The 20951-nt window shown below is 45.6% G+C and overlaps 1 protein-coding gene across 2 annotated transcripts in view; it reads left to right on the plus strand.

Annotated features, from left to right (window-relative positions):
• Znf704 (zinc finger protein 704) overlaps window positions 1–14808 on the plus strand; it is a 185738-nt gene extending 170930 nt beyond the window's left edge. For both annotated transcript variants that reach the window (XM_040741390.1, XM_040741391.1), the window contains exons 8-9: window positions 1986–2083; window positions 3006–14808. In XM_040741390.1, the coding sequence (XP_040597324.1) occupies window positions 1986–2083; window positions 3006–3117 (210 nt within the window). In that variant the 3' untranslated portion in view covers window positions 3118–14808. The remainder of the gene's footprint in view (window positions 1–1985; window positions 2084–3005) is intronic.
• The last annotated feature ends 6143 nt before the right edge of the window (window positions 14809–20951 follow it).

The following is a 20951-nucleotide window of genomic DNA, read 5'->3' on the forward strand; positions in this document are numbered from 1 at the left end:
GGGCGACACAATCAGCAGCTGTTTAGTTCCTGGAAACTGCAAGTCCAACATCAAGGCACTGACTGTTTACTTTTGATGAGGGCTGTCTCCTGGTTTGGAGATGTCCACCACTGGAGCTGTGTCTTCACAGCTGTCTTTTCCTCAGTGTGTAGTGTCAACAGTGAGAGAGAAGGAAGTAGGGGGTCAGAGAGAAGGTACACATGCATGCCAGGCCCTGGTCTCTAGTCTTGTTGAGGAGCACGCATGTGCATGCGTGCGTGCTTGTGTGTTTTGGTATCTCTTCTTATAGCAACACTAATCCTTTTGGATCAGGGCCCTACCCTTATGACCTGATATAACCTTAATTCCTTGAATGGTTTATCTTTCAACACATCCAGACTGAGAATTTAAATTTCCAACATAAAATTGTAAGCACTTGAGAGGTAAAGACACAGAGATCAAGAGTTCAAGGCCACACTCAACCACATAGTAGATCTGAGGATAGTCTGAGGTACATGTTCCCAAAAGTGGGGGAAAGTGAGTAGGAAGACCATGGTTCATTTGGGGTTCAGATATGAAGTGACATGCCCCCACAGCTCATGTGTTAGATCGCTTGGTCCCCACCTGGTGATATTTAAAATGTTGTGAAACCTTTAGGAGGTAGAGCCTAGCTGGAGGAAGCAGGTTGCTGCAGGTGACTCTTAAAATTCATATCTGCTTCCTGCCTGACTGACTTCGCAAACTCCGGAATTGAGCAGGCTGTGCCCAAGCTCCCGCCAGGCCCTCTCCCAGCATGGCGGATGGCATCCCCAACTGTAGGCCAGGATAGGTAGTTCCTGTGAGTAGTTTCTGTCGTGTATTCTGTCCCAGCCGTACGAAAAATAGCTAGTGAAAATGCCTGGGCTTTGTTTTTTTATTGCCTAGAAACAGGGTTTAAAATGCCACTGAGATACTATCCCAGTCGATATAAGAGAGAGGATCACAAAGAAATTTCTCTAAAACATATTCAGAAGGGCATGACAAATCTGTATTATTGCTCCCATGTGAGGCACAGTTAAAATCCCTGGCTCCAGCATCCATGAACTCTGACCTCAAGCCAGGCACATGACCTTTCTAAAGCAATCTTGTGTTGCTCGACACAGTACCTGGCATGAGGCTAACGTGGGATGTTTGCTGGTGCTGCTGTTATTACTGGGAAACAATGAAGTCAGACTTCTGTGTAAAAGTGCTCCATATAGCTCTAGTAGCCTCACTACCTGGGAGATATTAGCCATGATTTCAAAAACTATCATTTAGAGTTCTTTAAACTCACTGGAAGTCACAGCTACGCAGCAAGCATGCTGTGGTCACATAGCCTATAATTGTGTTTATTTATAAATAATGGTATGTAGTACTATCCATAGTAGTACAAGGTATATTTTATACGTACTTTGAGGTAGACTTTTGAGAACATTTGAGATATGAAACAGAGATTAAAATGTCGAGAGCCTGGCTGGAGTGATGCCTCAGTGGGCAAACCGCTTGCCGCATAAGTGATGCCTCATAAGCCTGACAAACTTGAGTTCTATCCCTGGACCCACATGAAGGTGGCAGCAGAGAGTGGGCTGCTGCGGTACCCGTCCTGACCGTTGGTGCTGAGGAAAGAGTACAGAAGTGTTTGGAAGGGGGAGCTGGAAAGGCCACAGTGTGCTCCGAACTTGACAGGCTTTTCTGTGGGCGTTCAGAAGATAATAATGATAATGAGAGAAAGGCTGCCTGCAGGAGCGCGCTCATGCCCACTGTGTGGGGTGGGGGACAAGGTGAATGACAGCCGTCATTAATGGGCAGGGTCCTCCTCACCTGCTTAGCTGAGCGCCTCATGCCAGCTGCAAGCCCTCCTACTGTGAGCTCCAGAGTTCCTGGCCTTGCCTGTTTAACATTCATTGCTCACACCCACCACCAAGGCCTAATGAATGCGTGGGAGGGAGAGTCTGCTCGTTCAACCTGATTTTCCTTGTGTTCACCAGGTGTCTCCAACACATCACCACCCAGTGGGCTCAGGAGAGCAGAGACAGCACGCCCACACAGTCCTGTCCTCTCCGCCCAGAGGGACGGTCAGCCTAAGGTATGATTGCTTAAAAGGAGCCAAGACCTTTTGGTTCTGTGACCTTCTGTAAACTTTCTCCCCATCATGAAGCATGTTTGCTGTCGTCCCCGTGGTTTCCTGTAGAGTAACTGGAAAGGGCATTTACAGTTTATAGGATAAGTAATGGTAGTCACTGTCCTGCATTAACCGCTGTATGACATGAACGACAATTTACAGTTTTCTTTTTTTTTTTTTTTTTGGTTTTTCGAGACAGGGTTTCTCTGTGGCTTTGGAAGCTGTCTGGGAACTAGCCCTTGTAGACCAGGCTGGCCTCGAACTCACAGAGATCCGCCTGCCTCTGCCTCCCAAGTGCTGGGATTAAAGGCGTGTGCCACCAACACCCAGCTACAGTTTTCATCTAGAGCCAAGAGAGTCCCCTGGGAAGCCTCCAGCCAGGTTTTGGAACACGGAAAGGAAAAAAAAGACAAACTGAAAATTTGGAAGAGCCGTGTTGTTCTCTACTGTTCCGTGTTTTATTTTTGTTGTTTGTTTGTTTGTTTTACAGAAGGCAGAGCATTTGGGTGGCACAAACTTGTGTGTGTGTGTGTGTGTGTGTGTGTGTACGTGTGTGTGTGTGTGTGTGTGTGTGTGTGTGTGTGTGTGTGTGTGTGTGTGTGTGTGTGTGTGTCTGTCGTATCCAGCTCTGTATCACTTCTGGGAGTCCAAACTAACTCTCGTGTTTAAACAGCAAATGCTTTCCCCAGACCCATCTCTCCAGTCTCTAACTCTTGTGTTTACTAAAAATGGCCAGACGAACATTTCCGTGAATGACACTTAGAAACAGCTTAAGTACAGTGGCCAGGAAAATACAGAAAGCTCCTACTCCATTCTGGGCAGGTTTTTGTTCTTCTCTTGAACTCTCCCCAGTCCCTGAACACGTTCTGTGCTGTCTGTCCTACAGGAAGCCCAGAGGGGAAGGCAAAAAGTGCCGCAAGGTCTACGGGATGGAGAACCGGGACATGTGGTGCACCGCGTGCCGCTGGAAGAAGGCGTGTCAGCGCTTCATCGACTGAGCCCGGCAGCAGGCTTCCCGCCCCGCCCGCCCCGCCCTCCGCTGCAGGTGACGGAAAAGCCTCTCCTTCCAAAGGAAGCCATTCAAGGCCCAGGGAAAGCCTTTCCTGGAATTCTGGGAATGTAATTCCTTAGTGGAATTAAAGCAAAAAAATCAGCACCTGCACTGCTCTGAGAGCCCAGGCGAGAGCAGCGAGAATGACTTTTTCCTTCAAAAGAAAAGTCAACTTGATTTGCTCTCCGTCTGGTCTCAAAGTTGGACTTCTGTAGCAACTCAACCAACCAGGCCCATTTTACGTAGAAAGATTTTGATAAGCTTTCTGAATTGTGGTATTTTCAAAGGTTTTTGACACTTAAACAGTACGCCCATAAGCTACACAGTACACATTAGCTAGCATTTATACAAAGGATAACCTACCTTGTGAATAGGCATTTCTGTTTCCCATTCAACTCCTTGAAGCAGTCCAGATCATGATGTATTTCAAGAAGGAGCTGCACTCTGGCTATCCTTTTCTATGTATGTTTTATTTCCAAGAGGGACCCCAAGCAGAAGCATCGGAAAGATGTTAGCTTGGAGCCCCAGGTAGCATAAGGCCCAAAGTGACTAGCAGTGGGAACCGTCTGTGGACTTCAACCGCAAGCTGAGGCTAGGACGCCCGGGACGCCGCAGAAAGCATCTGGGAGTCTTCCTTGGATCCTGTCTGGTGGCACAGCTACTTCTCTGCCTGCCACAGCTCAGGTGAGAGCTGGCACCAGGAGCCATCTGGTAAGCTGTCACAGGAACCGCAGCTTGGGTGGTGTGTCCTGCTTTGTCTTGTCAAGACGATGGCCAGGATCATGGGTTGTCCAAACCCTGCCCAGGTAGACATCTCCAGACTGGGCAGCTTTGCTTTCAGCAGAACACGGCTGACGTACCCCCGTCTGTGAGGAAGTCCCACTAGGGCAACAAGCCGACTTCCATTCTGCGTGCACTTTTGCAGATTCCGTGTCTAGGAGATGAGGTAGGGGACATAGTGACATGTATGGATAATGGAGAGCTAAACCTTTTCATCTCTTATAAAAAATATTGGAGCGATGAATTAAGAATTTGCTAAGAAACTAACTTACAAGATGTCCAAAGGAAAAAGCATCTTGGTATAGGACACTCTCGATTTAGTAGGGCCAAGGCTTGTACTGGCTTCCAGCTGTTGGAATGTCTGAATTGGTGGACTTGCGTGCTGGAGGGGTGGAGCGTGGTGAGCAGCCGCCGAGCCTCGTTGGAACGGAACACTTGTTCTCTGTCCGCCCTGCTTTAAGAGCTGGATGTCCTGTACCTATGCAAAGCAAGAGCACCTTATAGGAGGCACTGGGTAGGGATGGGGGCCGTGGTGTCAGCCATACGAATGTTAAGTGAAATTGCACACAAGAAAGCTTAATATATGTTTCAAGATTGTACATAGTGCTTTTTTTACAGAGTCAAAAGAAGTCAGAGTAATCAGACACCTTGTTATGTCAGGGGTATATATGGAGGTTCTGCAGCCCAACACCCTTAATTTGTGTATTCATGTATCTTGGCAATTTTATTTTTTAAATTCATGTGACTTTTTAAAAGATTATTTCTTAAGAGAATACCTGATCTTTGCTTCAGATATTTAAAAGGGAAAAAAACCCTACTGATTTCAAAAGAAAATGATCTTTCTATGATTCCCCATAGGTTGATAGTTGACATCAGCCACACCGGCTCTCCTTGATCTTTTGACCTGCAACCAGAATACAGCTTTTTTTTTTAATGCAGAGCTAAGTTGTTTTTTCTTCCTGGGCATGTCCTCTCTCTCTCTCTCTCTCCTGTCTCCTGTAGCCTCACTGCTGTGAAACAAAGTCCCAGCTGATACAAGAGACTCTGAGCCACAGGAAGATGGTCCTGGTCAGCTGTTTGATCAGGTGAACCCTATGCTAGAGGTTTCCCCCTCAGCAGAGTTCCCTGAAGTTTTTTTTTTTTAATCTGAGATGAAGACTTTAATCAAAATACTGCAGTGATGTGAAGTGACATCCATCCTCTCTTGAACTTTGGGATGAAGGACTGCTCTCTGAATGACAGTCACCCTTCAGCAAGGTGCCATGGCCGTCTCCCCAAGTGACAGCCCAAGGGAGGTTCTGCGTAACTGTGCACATCGTCGGCAAAGTCATGACGCCGAATGCACCTGACCTGCATCCCTCATCTTCTCTAACGCCTTCATCATGCCAGCTCTTCTGCATCTCCAGCTCCAGTCCACAGGCCAGCCCTAGGCTTCCAGGTGCAGACAAATCCAGAGTACAGTTTTGGACACATATGCCCATTCCCTGAGAGGAAGGATGCAGTCTCCAGGGGACCAGAAAGCTCTGAATTGCAACATACAGTTGCCGATTATATGAGTTACATTTTGTTATAAGTTACATTGTGAAGCAGTTATTTCGGTATTTGGGGGACCAAATGAAGCTCGACTTTTCATTTGATGCCATCTCCATGAAACTAAGTTCTTTTTGTGTCTGTATTTTGTGGAGAAACAAGGGAAAGAAGGATGAGAAGAAGAACCTCAGGCCAGGTGGCTGCTAGCCTGAAGTTGTACAAATCCCCAGGGATAGCAGCCCTGTCTACAAAAGGAATGGTGATGCAATGAATTCTTGCCCATTGGAAATGTCTGATTCTTTTTCTTCCTTCCTTAATGTCCCTTCCTCAAAAACAAAAAAAGGTTTCTCCTTTCTCCCAGAGAAGGCATTTCACAGTGACTGGCAGGACATTGTCTAGCCAGCCACAAAGCAAAAGCAATGTGTGCAACAGGCAATAGTTTCCATTCTTAGCCTTCCCCGAGTATGGACACTTAGTTTGTGGAAGTCAGTGAGACAAGGAGAAAACCCCCAGGTAGCAAGTATGCTAAGGAGGCCATGCAGGAAACCTGAGCACACTGCCTCCTCCTCTTCCTCCTCTTGGGGCTGGTCAGCCAGGGATCCTCATGTCTATTGTAGCTGTCTTAAACAAGACAGGGCCTGTCATACAGGCTAACCCTTCTGCCACCTTATGTCTAGGAATTTTCTCTATGGAGCAGCAAAAGCCAGTGTCAGGAAGAAAGCAAAGGTTTCCGAACCAGAGTGGGCTTTATAGTGCAGTTGATGGCTCCACGTCCAAGAGATTCCCTTATGAGATAGATGATCCCCTGCCTCCTGTGACCAAGCTACGGATAAACGTCATCGGTAGAAAACAGCACTGGCAACAGATAGCCCTTGGGCTTTCCAAATATCTATTCAGAGATGCTCACACGTGCATTGCAAAACATTTCTGAAACTGAATTCTTCCCCCATTGCAATTCAAGATGACATGAGTTGAAGTCTGCCATCTCTGGTACCCTTACATCACACTTCCACCAGAGGCCCTGGGCTCCCAGTGAGCCTTGCAAGACTCCGTTTTGTGTCTCACTTCAGCTGCACTGCATGAGGAGGGTGGCCCTCACTGGAGAAGGTTCTCGGAAAAGAGGCAAGAACTACCCATACAAGATAATGTGCTGAGCATCACAGCAGAATACTGTAAATAGCACTCATTTCCTCAGGGAAACAGGAAGTACGCAAGAAGACAGATCTGGAGAACCCCACGACCGGGAGGAATTTTACTGTCTCAAGTCGTTTCTTGTCACAACAAGTTTGTTATTTTTTGTTGTTGTTATTTTTTTCATGTAAACTTAGTATCATTTCAAGACAAATCCGTGTCAACTGGACAGTGTCAACTTCCGTGAGGCATGGCAGATGCACCTGCTGCATAACTGTCTCTCTGTAGGTGGCCTAAAGCTGACTGATATTTGAGCCACAGGCGCAGAGCCTGCTGGGTGTTCGTGGATGCAGTGAAGCTTTCTCTGAATGTAATTGTGAGCTGGAAGCCTTGCTGTTCCTTGCTGTGGTCTCCTGGTTTGGGCAACTGATGATTGGCTACACACAGCATTCGCTAAGTGAAAGAAAGCTGTTGGAGGCATGTGCTTTTCTTCAGTGGCATGCTTAGGAGCACGGCCGTGGACTCTTATGGACAGGTGCTGCCTTAGTCTCACACCCTGTAGGATTTCCACCATCCACATGGGCCGCAGCATTGACCTGTGTGAATACGTACAAACGAGTGGCCCCAGTGGGACCTGTCACTGTAAAACACATGATTGGGGGTGGGGGGTCATTTTTCAGGGCATGCTAGGCATATGAGTCAACCAGAAAGTTTATTTCTGTAAGAAACCTACCAGCAGCACACAGGCTCCCCTCGTCCTCCTACCTGGGGGATTCCTCCATGTTGCAACCATTTCATCCTGTCTTTTCTGCATTGTAGAAATTTAGCCAAATGGGAAGTTAGTAAACAAAATGAGGTTAGCACTTTTAGGTACCAGTTGTCCTGAGTAACGCACACCAACAGAGCAAGGAAGGATGAAATGTTCTCAAGACTGACTTGCTTCTGATGACTGGCTTTGGAATGGTCCATTTCCAATGCTATACATGCTTTAAGGGGTATACCTATCACAGGGCCAGGAATCATAATGGGAATCTTATATCCTGTCCTGGTTTGTAAATAGCTCCTTTTTTTCTGAAGACAATCTCATGTTTTATAACTTTTGTTGTGTGGGTCTGAGAATCACAATTGTAATGTGTTACAGTAAATATAATCTTAAATACAATAATAATTACAACTTAAATTTCCAAATGAAAGAAATATACTGCTTAGGCGTCTATAAGAGACATGACACTTTTATAATAAGCATTAGTACTTCTCGAGTTTAACAGAACTGGAAATATTTTACAAGATACAGTGTTTTATAATCACAGAGAACATGAACACTTTGTGGGAAATGACCTTGGTTTTATACATTGTAGCTTATTTTTTAAAATGCAGTATTTTAACTGACAGGAGGTGTTGATACGGCACACAGTTCCTGTTCACCAATCCAAGGGCTACACCTCTTTTAAACAAGTGTTTTGATGCGTGTCTTTTCAATTAACCCTCTGAGCAAGGGTAGCAGTGCAGAACAGGTAGAAAGGTTATGTGCAAGAGAATCGATGTAGCAGCAACTTCTCCCTCATCATGACCAGCATGTTTTCAAAGCATGGGGCGGGGGATCATATGAAGATTCACTTTTTATACTTTAAACATAAGATGTTAGCAGATAGACTTCTAGGCCGTGGAAGAAAGTATCCCTTTAGTGTGAAATGAATTCGGTCATGAGTTTTCCTGTTGGCCTATTGGAGCTACATTCTGCATTTAGTGAGCAAACATCATTTGGTGGGGATGGCTAAAAATCATAGTATGTACATCCAAAGACCCTTTTAACCGTCAGCAGTGTTTGAGATGTTTCTATTCTCTCCACCAACTGAATAATTTCCTCATCAGAACAACTGCGTTGTTTGACTTTTGTTTGTTTTTCACTGTGAAAAACTCACAGGCACGCAAGGTTGTGAGCAGAAAGTGACAGCATTCCCACAGGACATAAGAAACAAACAGGGGAGCTACACAAACAGTTGTGAGTTTTGCCAAAACTATTCCCAGCTGTTCCACGTCCTCAAGCCCACTCACTGTTAAAGAAAGCATCCTTTCTTCCCAAGCGTTTAGCGATCAGAAAGCTAGTACAGTTTCCCTAAGAGCGCAGACAGTATCAAAGAGGAGCTGCAATAGGACAGCTGAGCGCCTGTTGGGTAACTCAACAAGCCATCAGAAGGCTCAGAGTCTGTTCAGTGAGAATTATGCATGCATGGTTTGAGGGAGCACCACTCCCTCCCTCAGAATTGCACCGCTGATAGCATTTGAGTACCCAGCACTGCAGTTTTGAACTGTGTGTGTCTCATTCCACCTGTGAATGGAGGCTTCTTTACAGAGGCTGCAAATTTGGGTGCTTCAAAATGACCACACGTGTCATGCTGACCAGCACATGCCAGGACAAGGACAGGCACCAGGGAACGGTGGAAATGGTGTTGGACTAGGCAGAGGACATCTTCCGAGAATGGAGACCCACACAGAGCCCCCCTCAGCTTTTGACAATCAGAACCCACGGACATCAGGCCAGGTTGCTAGATCCCATCGGCGACATGACATCACCTGACAACTAAGTATTGACCACCGACACACATTCTCGGCCAATACCACAGACCAAAGAAAAGCTGTGTGGGGTGGGGGCATCCTGTGGCCGCAGTCCCAGCTGTGGAAGCCAGTTCCACATTCCCCCATGATCACCATAGATGCCCGTGTGGGCACTAGCTGAGCAGTAGACATTTCAAATGAGAAGAGAAGCTGCTTCTCCCTAGAGATTATTCTCACGGACGACAAAATAGAAATGTCAGACCCTTATTAGCCTTGTCCCTTATCAGAGCGTACTGAATTGTTGCCCAGCTCTGGCAAGAGCTGCCTCCTGACATACCCAGACCACGCCCCGAAGTACTGAGTAGCTGTAACCCTGACTCTTACTGTGTCTGCTACCGAGACCACTGTGATGCAGGGCTGGGAAAACAAAACAAGAAGCAGCCTTGTGCCTTCATAGAAGGCAGCCAGGTGCCCCTGAAGTTAGGTGACACATGGCGCCTTTTGTGCCAAAGCCCTCTGCCCTCTCCATGCTCCCCAGGCCATTCTCCTTGTTCCACTGTAAAAATGAAATATAAAGTAAAATATTTCCTCTCCAATCTGGCTAAATCCTTGCTTCAGAACTAATAGGCCCTTAGGTGTTTTGGGGTGTGCACTTTAAAGGAAGTTTTTCCTTGTAGAAAACATTGGCTTCTTTGTCTGAGGGCAGTATCCAAACAAGAATAACTGTTATGTTGGGGTGGGGGGGGGGTAAGAAGCAGAGTAAACTATTTCATAGTTCTGAACAGCTATGTTGTTTTAAAGTCTATCTTATATTGAACTCCTGATGTTACAGGGACAGTTCTGTATGGTAAAGGTATCTCATTCAGACATTATTTCCTTTGACCTTCGTTAAGAACCTAGTGTCGAAACTGAGGTCACTGTCCCACATCCAAGGCCAGCCCAGAGTAGTCTTGAACCCATGAGTCAGCACCGTCATTACCTGCAAAGAGGGAGGAAGGTTTGGCTGTCTTCCACAGTGACTCAAGCGCCACCATGTCTTCCATCCAGAAATATAAAGAACACACTCATGTTACTAAGTGCAAATTTAACTATCCCCAAATGTGTCCCCATACCATAGCTACCATGCTGGTCCCCAAGTTTCATCCAGCAAATGCTAAAGTGTAGGAACTTCTTAGCTAAAGCAATATTCTAGGTAAATATTTTGACTCCTTGGGAAAAATTATTTTTCTGCTGGTGTCTAGCTTTCAGGCTCTATAAGTTTAAATTTGAATGCAATTTAAACAAGGCTGGCAAATTTTGACATGGCATCCACTGGGAATGACTAAAAGACTGTCCAGTATATGAACGTGCTTCATCCAAGGCTCTCAGTGGGCCAGGCTGAGCATTCGAGTTCAGAGTGAAGTCACAAGGAATTTTGTCATAGGACTAGAAGGAACAAAAAAAAAAACCTCTGCTGGCCTGTTACTAGTTAATTAGCAGGGTTGTTTTTGTTATTATTAGTGCTCTTATTGTATTTTAGGTAATTCAGTGCCTGGAGGCAGAATGGCTTAGCCCTACCCTACTGAGATGGAAAAGCAGCGTTGTGTAGTTTTGACTGGCGGTCCATAGAAAGAGCCCAGTGTTTGTGAACAAGAACAAAGCAAATAACTAGATTTTGAAGTAAGGTTCAGAATTAAATATCGGTTCTTTCTTTAATGTTCTTTCTCAACGGGCACTGTCCATAAAATTGTGAGCCTTCAAGGAGAGCTCCCCTTTTATGCTACAAGACCCCTGGAAATCGATCCTTGAGGCTATGACACTTCCTTAGTGGGATCAATTCCCCCCAAATTTTAATTTTAAAAAAATAGCCAAAATGGAGCATGGCAACCCCTGAAAATCACAAGAAATCTGTCATTAAAGGGGGGAAACAAAAGCACCTCCCTTTTTCTTTGAGTCTGAGAGAAGAGTCCCCATCATTTTCAACCATCTTGACAGCAGTACCCAGGTTGTCTGGTGGACACTTGCTCTCTTAAGGTCATCATCTCCCCAACCCAGAGGACAGGGAGTTGTCCTGGTTCCTTTCCAAAGCCAGGGATGAGCCATTCTTGTTCATTGGTTGCTTACTGGATGTTTCTCTGAAGTCTGCCCCCACTGCATAGATGCTTATCCTGTCTTGTTCATTTGCTCAGTGAGTGGCTACCCCCATCCTGCAGGGAAAGGGCCAGGCACCTGTCTGAGCATGTGCAGTCTCCTGGTTGTAGAGAGAGTCTTCCTTAGCACCTTCATGCCACACCAGCCCAAAGGTCAATTTCTGCCTCCCTGAGAGAGGTAGCTGCTACTCCCTTCCCTGTGCCTTGGAGCATTCCTTCCAGCTACCTGCGCCGAGCTGAGAGTAAGGAGGACAGAGGGTGCTGGCATCTGTGTTACCATGGAGTGCTACAGCCAACCAGGAGGGCTTCATTCTGAATCCTTCCAGACTCTGGCTTTTCTGCCTGACGCTTGCAGAGTGCAAGCATTGGCCTTCCTTGTGTGACGAAGGAGTACCTTCGGTGTATACGTGTTCCTGTTTTGTATTTCTGGAAAGCAAAACCTACTTCGGTCTGTCCCCCTTGTCAAACCTTCATTCCTCACCCCAGGATAGCCCCATCCCTTGTTTTGGGCATAGGCATCAAGACAGAAAAGAAAAGGGCTTGCTGCTGTTCTTGGTTTTGAGTTACCCCCTTGGGGATCCATCCCCAAATGGGGAAAAGATGTCCAACTTGGCAGACTACAATGTGAGGGATTAGTTTGTAGGCCCTTTCTTGATATTCTTAGTGGAAGTCTGTGGCTGGAACATGGCATGATCAACCCCAGGGTTTCAGCTGGAGAAACTGATCATGGGGAGGAAACTTCAGACGGCCCCACAAGCACATGGCACCTCCCTAAGCACCCCACTTACCTGACTTCAGAACTAAAAATACCCCAGGTGTAAAAATGAGTCAGGCCCATGGCTCATACTACACTCCATATTTTCCTACAGTGCACCTTAAAATTCCTATTTTTGTAATGGTTAGACTGTGGTCAGCCACTTAACACTCTATGGATTAACTGATATACCCTAGTATAGTTTCCAAAATATTCCATATCAAAGTCCTGTATGCATGGAAGAACTCAGGGTAAGAAAATACTGCTAGGTCCCAAAGGGTTCAAGACTATCACCAAAAGTAAATGCCAGGAGGCCTGCGGCCATTGCTTACAAATGAGGGCACTGGGAGAGGGGAATATTAGCTGTAGGTCCTCCGTTGTCCTTAGTGGTGGGGCTTACACAGACTGTGCTCTTAAAGGTAAGCCATCTTTGTTTGTTTTTGTTTTTGTGTTTCGTGACAGGGTTTCTCTGTGTAGTTTTTGGAGCCTGTCCTGGAACTAGCTCTTGTAGACCAGGCTGGTCTCGAACTCATAGAGATCTGCCTGCCTCTGCCTCCCGAGAGCTGGGATTAAAGGCGTGCGCCACCACCACCTGGTGGTAAGCCATCTTTTACATTCTTTCATACACCAAATCTAAAATATGAGAAAAAGAAAGTTACCGAATAAAGTGGGGTAGTTAGTGGAGATGCTGTCTGTAGGAAGCTTTGCTCGTAGTGTCTGATAAAAACAACAAAAGCCACACTGAAGCCCAGGGCGTGGTCCTCTGGCGGCCACTGGCATTAGGATGGCAGCCTCAAGCGTGGACAGGCACTGATTGAAGGCATTTCGGCAATGCTATCCAGCATATGGAGAGGTCTTTTGAGGTACAATCTTGCCATCATTTCAGGGGTAAGTACTTCCTTACAAAGTCTTTAATAATGACTGAATGTATAAAATTATATACTATGCATTTTCAAAGAGAAACATGTATTTTATATCAAATCCAAGTACTTTTTTCATAAAGACTTATCACAACTACAGATGATTCAAAATAAATGAGAATACAAATCCTCGTAAGGGTGTGGGGTGCCTTTGTTTTTTCTGTCCGATGGTTTCAAGACAATGTATCCAGACTTTCATCTTAGAAAGGAAGAAAGAAAGAAAGAAAGAAAGAAAGAAAGAAAGAAAGAAAGAAAAAAACCAGCAGTGCCGTGGATGAGGGTACAGCTTCTGCCTGAGGGGAGCGCTCACTAACTGTCCCCAGTTTTTAGAGAAGGGTGCTTTAGTCAACACTAGATCAGGTAAATAAGGACCAGTGATGTGGCTCAGAGGTAGAGCACTCACCTGGCACATGTAAGGGCCTGGGTTCAGTCCCCAGCACTGGGAAATAATAATATCAAGAAGCAGGCAAACAATCAAAACTTGGAAAGTTAACATTGCCTCGGCAAAAGATGGCCCAGGTTTGTCTGTCGTGGTTAATTCTCCATCCACCCAAGGGATGAGGAGTGCTCTTTAAAGAGTTTAGGTTACAGTTTCAACGAACAAAACATAAAAATACTATCTGACATGACAAATAGTTGATTTTTTCCCAAAATTACATGGAGATGATATTTTGAAAAATCGTTGTAGAATATACCCGAATTTCCTCAGCCTCCTGCTGATAGGCGTGTTCATGAAACCTTTCCCATGAAAAGTGGTCTCTCCTTCAGTGCTTACTCCACCCCACAGCATCCTTCCTCCAGCTGACGATGGGGAAGTGCGCTCAACTTCTCTGCTTTCCGGTTCTCTTCTGTGTCTGTTGAGGAGTCTAGGCTGTTTGTAAAATACAGGAAAACACGCGTCTAACCCCGGTACTTAGGGTCATACTGGACACGTTTGCTACCTAAGTAGACATTCGTGGGAGGGGGCAATGTGTCTTTTTATATGGTTTTTAGCCAACTCCAGATGTTCTGGTACTCCATTTCTGATACTTTTCTGACTGTAAATACCGCCTGCAGAGTCAGGCGGAGTGACCTTTTCTGAGACTGTTCCTCAGCCGTGCTCCCTGCCAGCTTTTGGCACACTGTACATAGACTTGTCAAATGTTTCAATGATGTTGTTTTTCTAAATGCTGTTCTCTAACACTTTTTTTGGTTTTTTTTTTCCTTTGTTGTTCTGGACTTTGTGTTAGTTTTACACAATGTTTCCTAAGATTTAACACCAGGAAAAAAATATTTTAAAATCAACTGGTGCTAATTGGAAAATAAGAAAAATTTTCAGTTTCAATATTTACAAGAGAAAATATTCACACCAGTTAAACTGCACTTTCCCAGGGGGATGGCTGCTGTCCACTTAGGATGGGCCTCAAGAGGACCAGCAGATGTTTACAGTATTGATGGCCCACTTATGTGTCGCACAGCGAGGAGCCCATCCCCCCAGAGAGGAGGGTTTGCTGGGTGGTCCTCAAAGCATGCAATCGACAGAAAGGTAGAGAGTGAGAACCCTTTAGAAATAGTCTCTGGTCTTTGGACTTTCGTGTTCTGTAATGCTTAGCTGTAACAATGAATATGGTGTTGCCAATCTCGTCTGACGTCATCGTCAACCTGTACTGACTCTCTGTATGGTTCTACCCTTGGTTTGCACTGGTACACACCAAGCCAGAACACGGGTCTTTCAGTGAGACCCTTCTGATTTCTCTGGTGTCCACACACATGAATTTAGATGCACTTGTAACTGGTTAACTACCATGAAGTAAGTCTAACTTCCACTTAATAAAAACTTTTGTGTATCTGCTTCTCTATTTGGGAGCCATTTTTATTTATGTAAGGCTTATATATCCAGAGTTGTCCGTGTACTGGTTACTGGTTTGATGCTGCGGTAGAAGGTTTGAAACAACAGGAGAGAGGAAGGGTTTTTTGGTTCGTGGTTTATGGGGCTGTAATCCGTCATGGTAGGGGAACAGGGAAGCTGCAGTTTGGTGCCCATGCAAACAAAACATACAGCACAGCTAGTTACATCTTGGTAAACCAGAAGTCAGATCCTTCAGTCAGAAGCAGTGCCAGTCTCCTAAAGCAGAGACCCACTGCCTCCAACTAGACCCAATCTCCTTCCCAAATCTAGCTTCTCAAAACGGTCACCAGCTAAGGACCCAGTGTATAAACATGTGAGCCTGTGAAGCACATCCAAACTCAATAGAAGGTTTGGGATTTAGCCTAGAGTTGTAAAAACTGTTTAAAAAGCAAAGGCATGCCTTCATTGTAAGTACCGTTTTCCATCAAGGCTGTTCCCATGCTCGGCCCTGCTGCCTACACCTTGAACCACAGCCCAGACTGACAACAGCTCGCCTATGTTTCTGACGCTGTGCTAAGAAAACTATGTGCAGTGTCCACACTGGTGCTAAGTCAGACAGCCTTCCACTGGACAGGTTTCTTGTCCACTAGAGCTGACTGTGTCCACCTCTGAAAGCCAGATGCACATGTGTTCAGCAATGTAATGGGCTTTGCAGGCCAATCTGCCCAGAGATGTGAGTTTTGCCTATGGCTAGATGAACTATTGGACTATTTAATACTTAAATTTTCAAGTATTATGATGATCATAAAGTTGGTGGGCCTGGCCTAAGCATTATCTCTTTGTAGTTCAGTCAGCCTAAGTGAGTGAGGAATTTGACTCCTAACCTACTCTGGGGCTGAGGACAGTTCTTACACAACTGTTCCTGGACAGCTGACTTAGAGGAATGGGCAAAAAGAGGATGTCCTGAAAAACTGCAGGTCCAGGTACGCACCCTCAGATGGAAGCCAAAATGCTCAGCCATGCAGAGCCCTCTCAGACTCAGGATGGCTTGCTTCAAGCCCCGGAATCTTCTCATTTCAACTTCATGTAGTTCCTTCTAAACTAAAGATGTCCTGCCTAGTTAGATAGCATGTGCACATTAGGGTGTGGCAGTTAGAATTTATGTCTCTTAATAGAATGGGCTATGTGACTAGGTTTCATGTCTACCCTATTGAAGGCAGGACTAGTGGGCACCATTGGATACTGTCTTAGGGTTTCTATTGCTTTGACAAAACAAAGAAAGTTGAGGAGGAAAGGGTTTCTTCAGCTTACACTTCCATATTGCCATTCATCACTAAAAGGTCAGCACAGGAACTCAAGCAGAGCAGGAACCTGGAGGTAGGAGCTGATGCAGAGGCCATGGAGGGGGGCTGCTTACTTCCTATGGCTTGCTCAGCCTGCTTTCTTACAGAACCCAGGATTACCAGCCCAGGGATAGAACCACCCACCATGGTCTAGTCCCTCTCCTATGGATCACTAATTGGGAAAATGCCTTACAGCTGGATCTCATGGAGACATTTCCTCAACTGAGGCTCCTTCCTCTCTAATGACTCTAGCTTGTGTCAAGTTGACACACAAAACTAGATACCTCTTGCTTGCCCCAGCTAAGTCAACTCCTATTCAGAGAACCCCCATGAATGCTTTGTCTTCAGCACAGGGGACTTTAGACATGATAATCTTTCCCTGCCAGGTGCAGGAGATGCGACTGAGGTTGCTTCCTTCTTGCTGTTGCCAGGAAACAGAGCTCTATAGAACCATTGTGGGACCTCTCATCTGGAGCTTTGCTATGATTTCAGTTAATGGAGGTCAACTAGCATTGCCGTGGCTTCATGATGGTCCTTAAAATAATTGTGAGGTCGATAGTAGCCTAACACTGTGTGGCAGGGCCTGTGGCATTCACTTCCATCTGGTGTAAGCAATTTGTCACCCCACATCATGAGGAGGAGGCTGGTACCAGGAGATACTCCGAGAGGGGCTGGAGCGGTAGCTCCGTGGTTAAGAGCACTTGCTGCACCCCATTCTCAATTCCCATCTTCACCATGTCCTTCCACCTTTCTAGTTGTTCATACTCATCTTTCCCGTCTCCCGTTACACACACACACACACACACACACACACACACACACACACACGCGCGCACACACACACCCGGAACCACTGCCAGAAAAGCTTGGTGCTGCATTCATAGCAGACAACTAGAGACTTCTTTGTTCTAACCCATAACACATCTGCCAGGCCCAGATGTGATCCCAGCTCTCCTTTGACAATGTTGTCATCCTCTGGCCTCCATGTTCCTAAAGAGTGGTTCCTGGACGTATGACTTGGTGCCTGTTCTTTAGCCACAGAGCGTGGACAAGAATATCAGTGAACAGTGCTCAAACTGCCTATGTGTATCCTTCAGGGACCTCCTGGGGCTCCAAGGATACTCTCCTGGACAGACAGCAGCTATAGGAGGCTGGGAAGCCTTAATGTGTGAGGAAGCAGGAAAAGCTAGGGGAGTCTCAGGCCACAAATATTACCCTACAGCACAGTATGAAATCATATAAAACTAGCCCTTATCCAGGGGTTCTGCACAAGAATTCAGCTAACCACAGGTTGTAAATATCTGGAGCAGGGAATATTTTTGGTTCTGAGAATGTACAGATTTTTTTTCTTATTATTAGTCTCAAGAATAACAACTATTCAGATCACATCTATGTTAGATATTAAATAATCTTGAGATGTTTAGAAGTGTTCCAGGAGATGTGTGTAAGTCATACGCAAATCTACACTGTTCTTAGAAGGGACTAGGGTATAAAGATCTGGGTATCCAAGAGGGTCCTAGAGCCAGCCTCCCACCAATTCAGAGGAACAATTGTGCTTGTTGAACAAGTTCATATCAGACATTTGCTGTCCCAAGGGTACTTTGGGAAACATCTGGGGAAGGGAGCAAATCCCTCTGATACAAAATGGAAAGCTCCAGAACCTCAAAAGGTCCCACCCAAGAACTTTCTCAGGGGTGCAGGCTAACTCCTGCTTGGGGTGGCCATCATGTGGTCCATTACTAAGTGATCAACACATTTTTAAATGAATAAGCAAGCTGTTCAGAGAGAAACACTCTCTGCTTTCAACCTATCATTGCCTGGCCCAAGCCACAATCAAAGAATCAGACATTTTGAAGACTGACACAGACAGCTAGTATACTTTGAATGCTCTTCCGAATAAATGCATTCTCAGATTTGCCAACCCCAAATGACTGTATCGATTACATAACAATTACCCAACACGAGACAAAAATGTAGAATTACATGCACCATTTATATGTAGAAATGCCTTACACATAGCAAGAACTCAATACATAAATAAATGGAAAAACGTAATGCTTCCAAGTGAAACAAATTGCAGCATAGGTCTGTGCTATTAAAAACCCACAGTAAGTGAATTGAGGTCATGAGAGAATTTGGGCCATTAACACAGGAGAGAGGCTAGGCTACCATTAAGGTATAACACTTTCAAGAGTGGGGTCTTGGTATGGCAGTGGATGCTCTTCTGGTTTTATCCTTTAATTCTGGATAAGTATTGCCTAGCCAACAGAAAGTAGCACCCGGGAAACCAACAGTATCAAGGACAGGAGCACATGGGGACAAGCAGAGTTGATCACAGTGACCTCTGTGAGAGGAGTGACACTGCTGCTCTAAGCAGCACAGATAGCTCTGCGGGCGTCAAGACACAGCCCTAATGGCCGACCCCTGCATCTGTTCCCCCAAAGGAAAACACCCTGGAAAACCTAAAAACAACCAACCGTTCTCATCACCAAGTAAAACCTGCACACTAGCCGCAAACCCCAGGTCAAAACCTTCACACCGCCCACAGTCAGCAGGTCTGTCACTGTCCCTTTTAATGCCACCACAGAGCCTCTTGGTGTATGGTCCGTTCCTTTCTTTGGCTGACTGCACTGTCATGCCAAGAGTATCACAGGAAAATATCCCAAGTCAGATATTGTAGCTAGAGACACGGGGAGTCACCTGCACCTATGTAACTGCTAAAAAGGAATAATCCCACACAGATACGATGGAGCGCACTCAACTAGGGAGGTGACCAGAAGGATGAAGAATGTCTTTGGAGAAACCAAAGTTAGACAGTATTACCAGGCCATATGTCTGTTGCCGGGGGTGAGAAAGCCTTGGGAAACAAGTTTTCAGTGCTGTCTTCTGTCAGCCTTGTGGGGCTTCAGGTCAGGACACCCTAAAAATCTCCTGTACTCCAAATGCCCTCCTTCATGTTTTCTGGAGGAGCAATCTAAACCCCACCCCCCGCCCCCCACCCCCCGCCAGGTAATCAGGACCAGTTGCCCTTGTAAGCACTGTAACTCCTCCCAAAACCCAAGGTGGCAAGAATGAATCTTGGATTCCACTTTAGTGGGATGTTTGCTGTGTCTCTTGCCATAAACACTCTCTGAGTCAACCTCTAAGCCAGCAGGGCACAAAGGCCAGGGGACAGGAAGCAAAAAGGGTGCTAATATGAGCCAGGCTGGTGGTGTCTTTAATATTGAAGGGAGAGACAGGAGGATCTCTTGAGTTTGAGGTCAGCCTCATCTACATTGAGAGTTCTAAGAGCTACACAAGAAAAGCCTGTCTTGAAAGTCAATGCTGCTGCTGCTACTACTACTACTACTATTACTACTAATAATAATAACAACAATTATTTTGATAATGAGTGGTACCATTCTCATTTCCACCTTGTGGTTTCAAAACCTGTGAATCCTGGCTTCAGGAAAAATCATATTTATTTGGACATTGATTCAGAGCCTATACAGCCTTCTACAGAGCCCTGCCCAATCTGCCCCCAGGCTATTGTCACCTTGTTGGCTTAGAAACTACATTATATAAAGGTCATTCCACTGTCCTGTCAGACCAGCTGCCACATGATGGTGAGAACATGATACAAGTAGTGAATTCCAGGAGCATGAGCTCACCGCTGTATTTATTTGGCTATGAAGTGAGTTACTCAGTCAGAAGCAATGCCATGTTGTTTAACATAGCAACGGGTAAGACATTTTATGAGCCCAGCAATGGCAGTTCTAGCTGAAGCATTGTGTCGGAAAGGCAAATCCATAACCAGAATAAGTGTTCCAGTAAGGACAAAACATTGCCCTTCTCAATGTATTTGGCTTGTTATGAGGTCACTGGCTGGTGACTTCAAGGTGATAATGTATTAGGAGCTCTGTGTTGGTGTCTGCTGATGGCAGATCTGGCACTCAACAACAGTCATAGCCTTGCCGGCCTTGGTGTGTAGAAGTAATTTATTTCCTTTTCTCAGATACAAATGCTTTACCAAGAGGTCCAGAGTGGTTCTACCTCCTGCTTATTTGATCCAATCAACATAACATCATCAATATAATAGACCAGTATTAAAACTTGTGGAAGAAGCTCAAGATCCCTGAGAACTAATACATAGCGAAATGATACATAGCTTAGGTGAGACAGTAAAGTAATATTGCTGGCTTTTCCAGAGGACAGTAAATTCTGGTGAGCCATATAGACATGTATAAAGAAAAAGCATTTGTAAGATCAGTAGCTGTAGACTAGCCATTAAGATATTTTATTCTATTCAAGTAAGGAAACCACGAATGACATAGTAGTTACAGCTAGAGTCAGCTTTTGATTAAACTTACAACAACTATCTAGATGGAGCCCAGTTCCCAAGTGCTCCAGTACCATCTGAGGGCCTCTCCCCACACATGCCTAGCTCCAGGCGTGGGCCAGGATGGATGTCCCGTGCCTGCCTAGCATTCTTTGTCCTCCGGACCTTAACTCGTTTGCACATCATATCCATCCTCCAGGCACAGCCTGGCCAGCACATTCTATGCTCCGGACCAGCCTGGTGGGTCCTGCCTCTTAACCGTTAGCCTCCTGCTCTCACTCAAATCCTCAGATGGAGCCTGGCTCCCACACCCACTGCTCTGGACCTGTCTAAAGCTCCTTGCCTGTAGTTTCCCAAACCCCAGGCTTGGGCCAGGATGCATGTCCTGTGCCTCAACCCAGACTGCCGTGTCTGTATCAGATACACAACCACCAACAACAAAAAGTCCACATGCCCAGGTCTCACTTCAAAAACACAATGTGAATGGTCAAA

This window comes from Mesocricetus auratus, unplaced genomic scaffold, assembly GCF_017639785.1.
Source record: "Mesocricetus auratus isolate SY011 unplaced genomic scaffold, BCM_Maur_2.0 Super-Scaffold_6730, whole genome shotgun sequence".
NCBI classification, from domain to species: domain Eukaryota; kingdom Metazoa; phylum Chordata; class Mammalia; order Rodentia; family Cricetidae; genus Mesocricetus; species Mesocricetus auratus.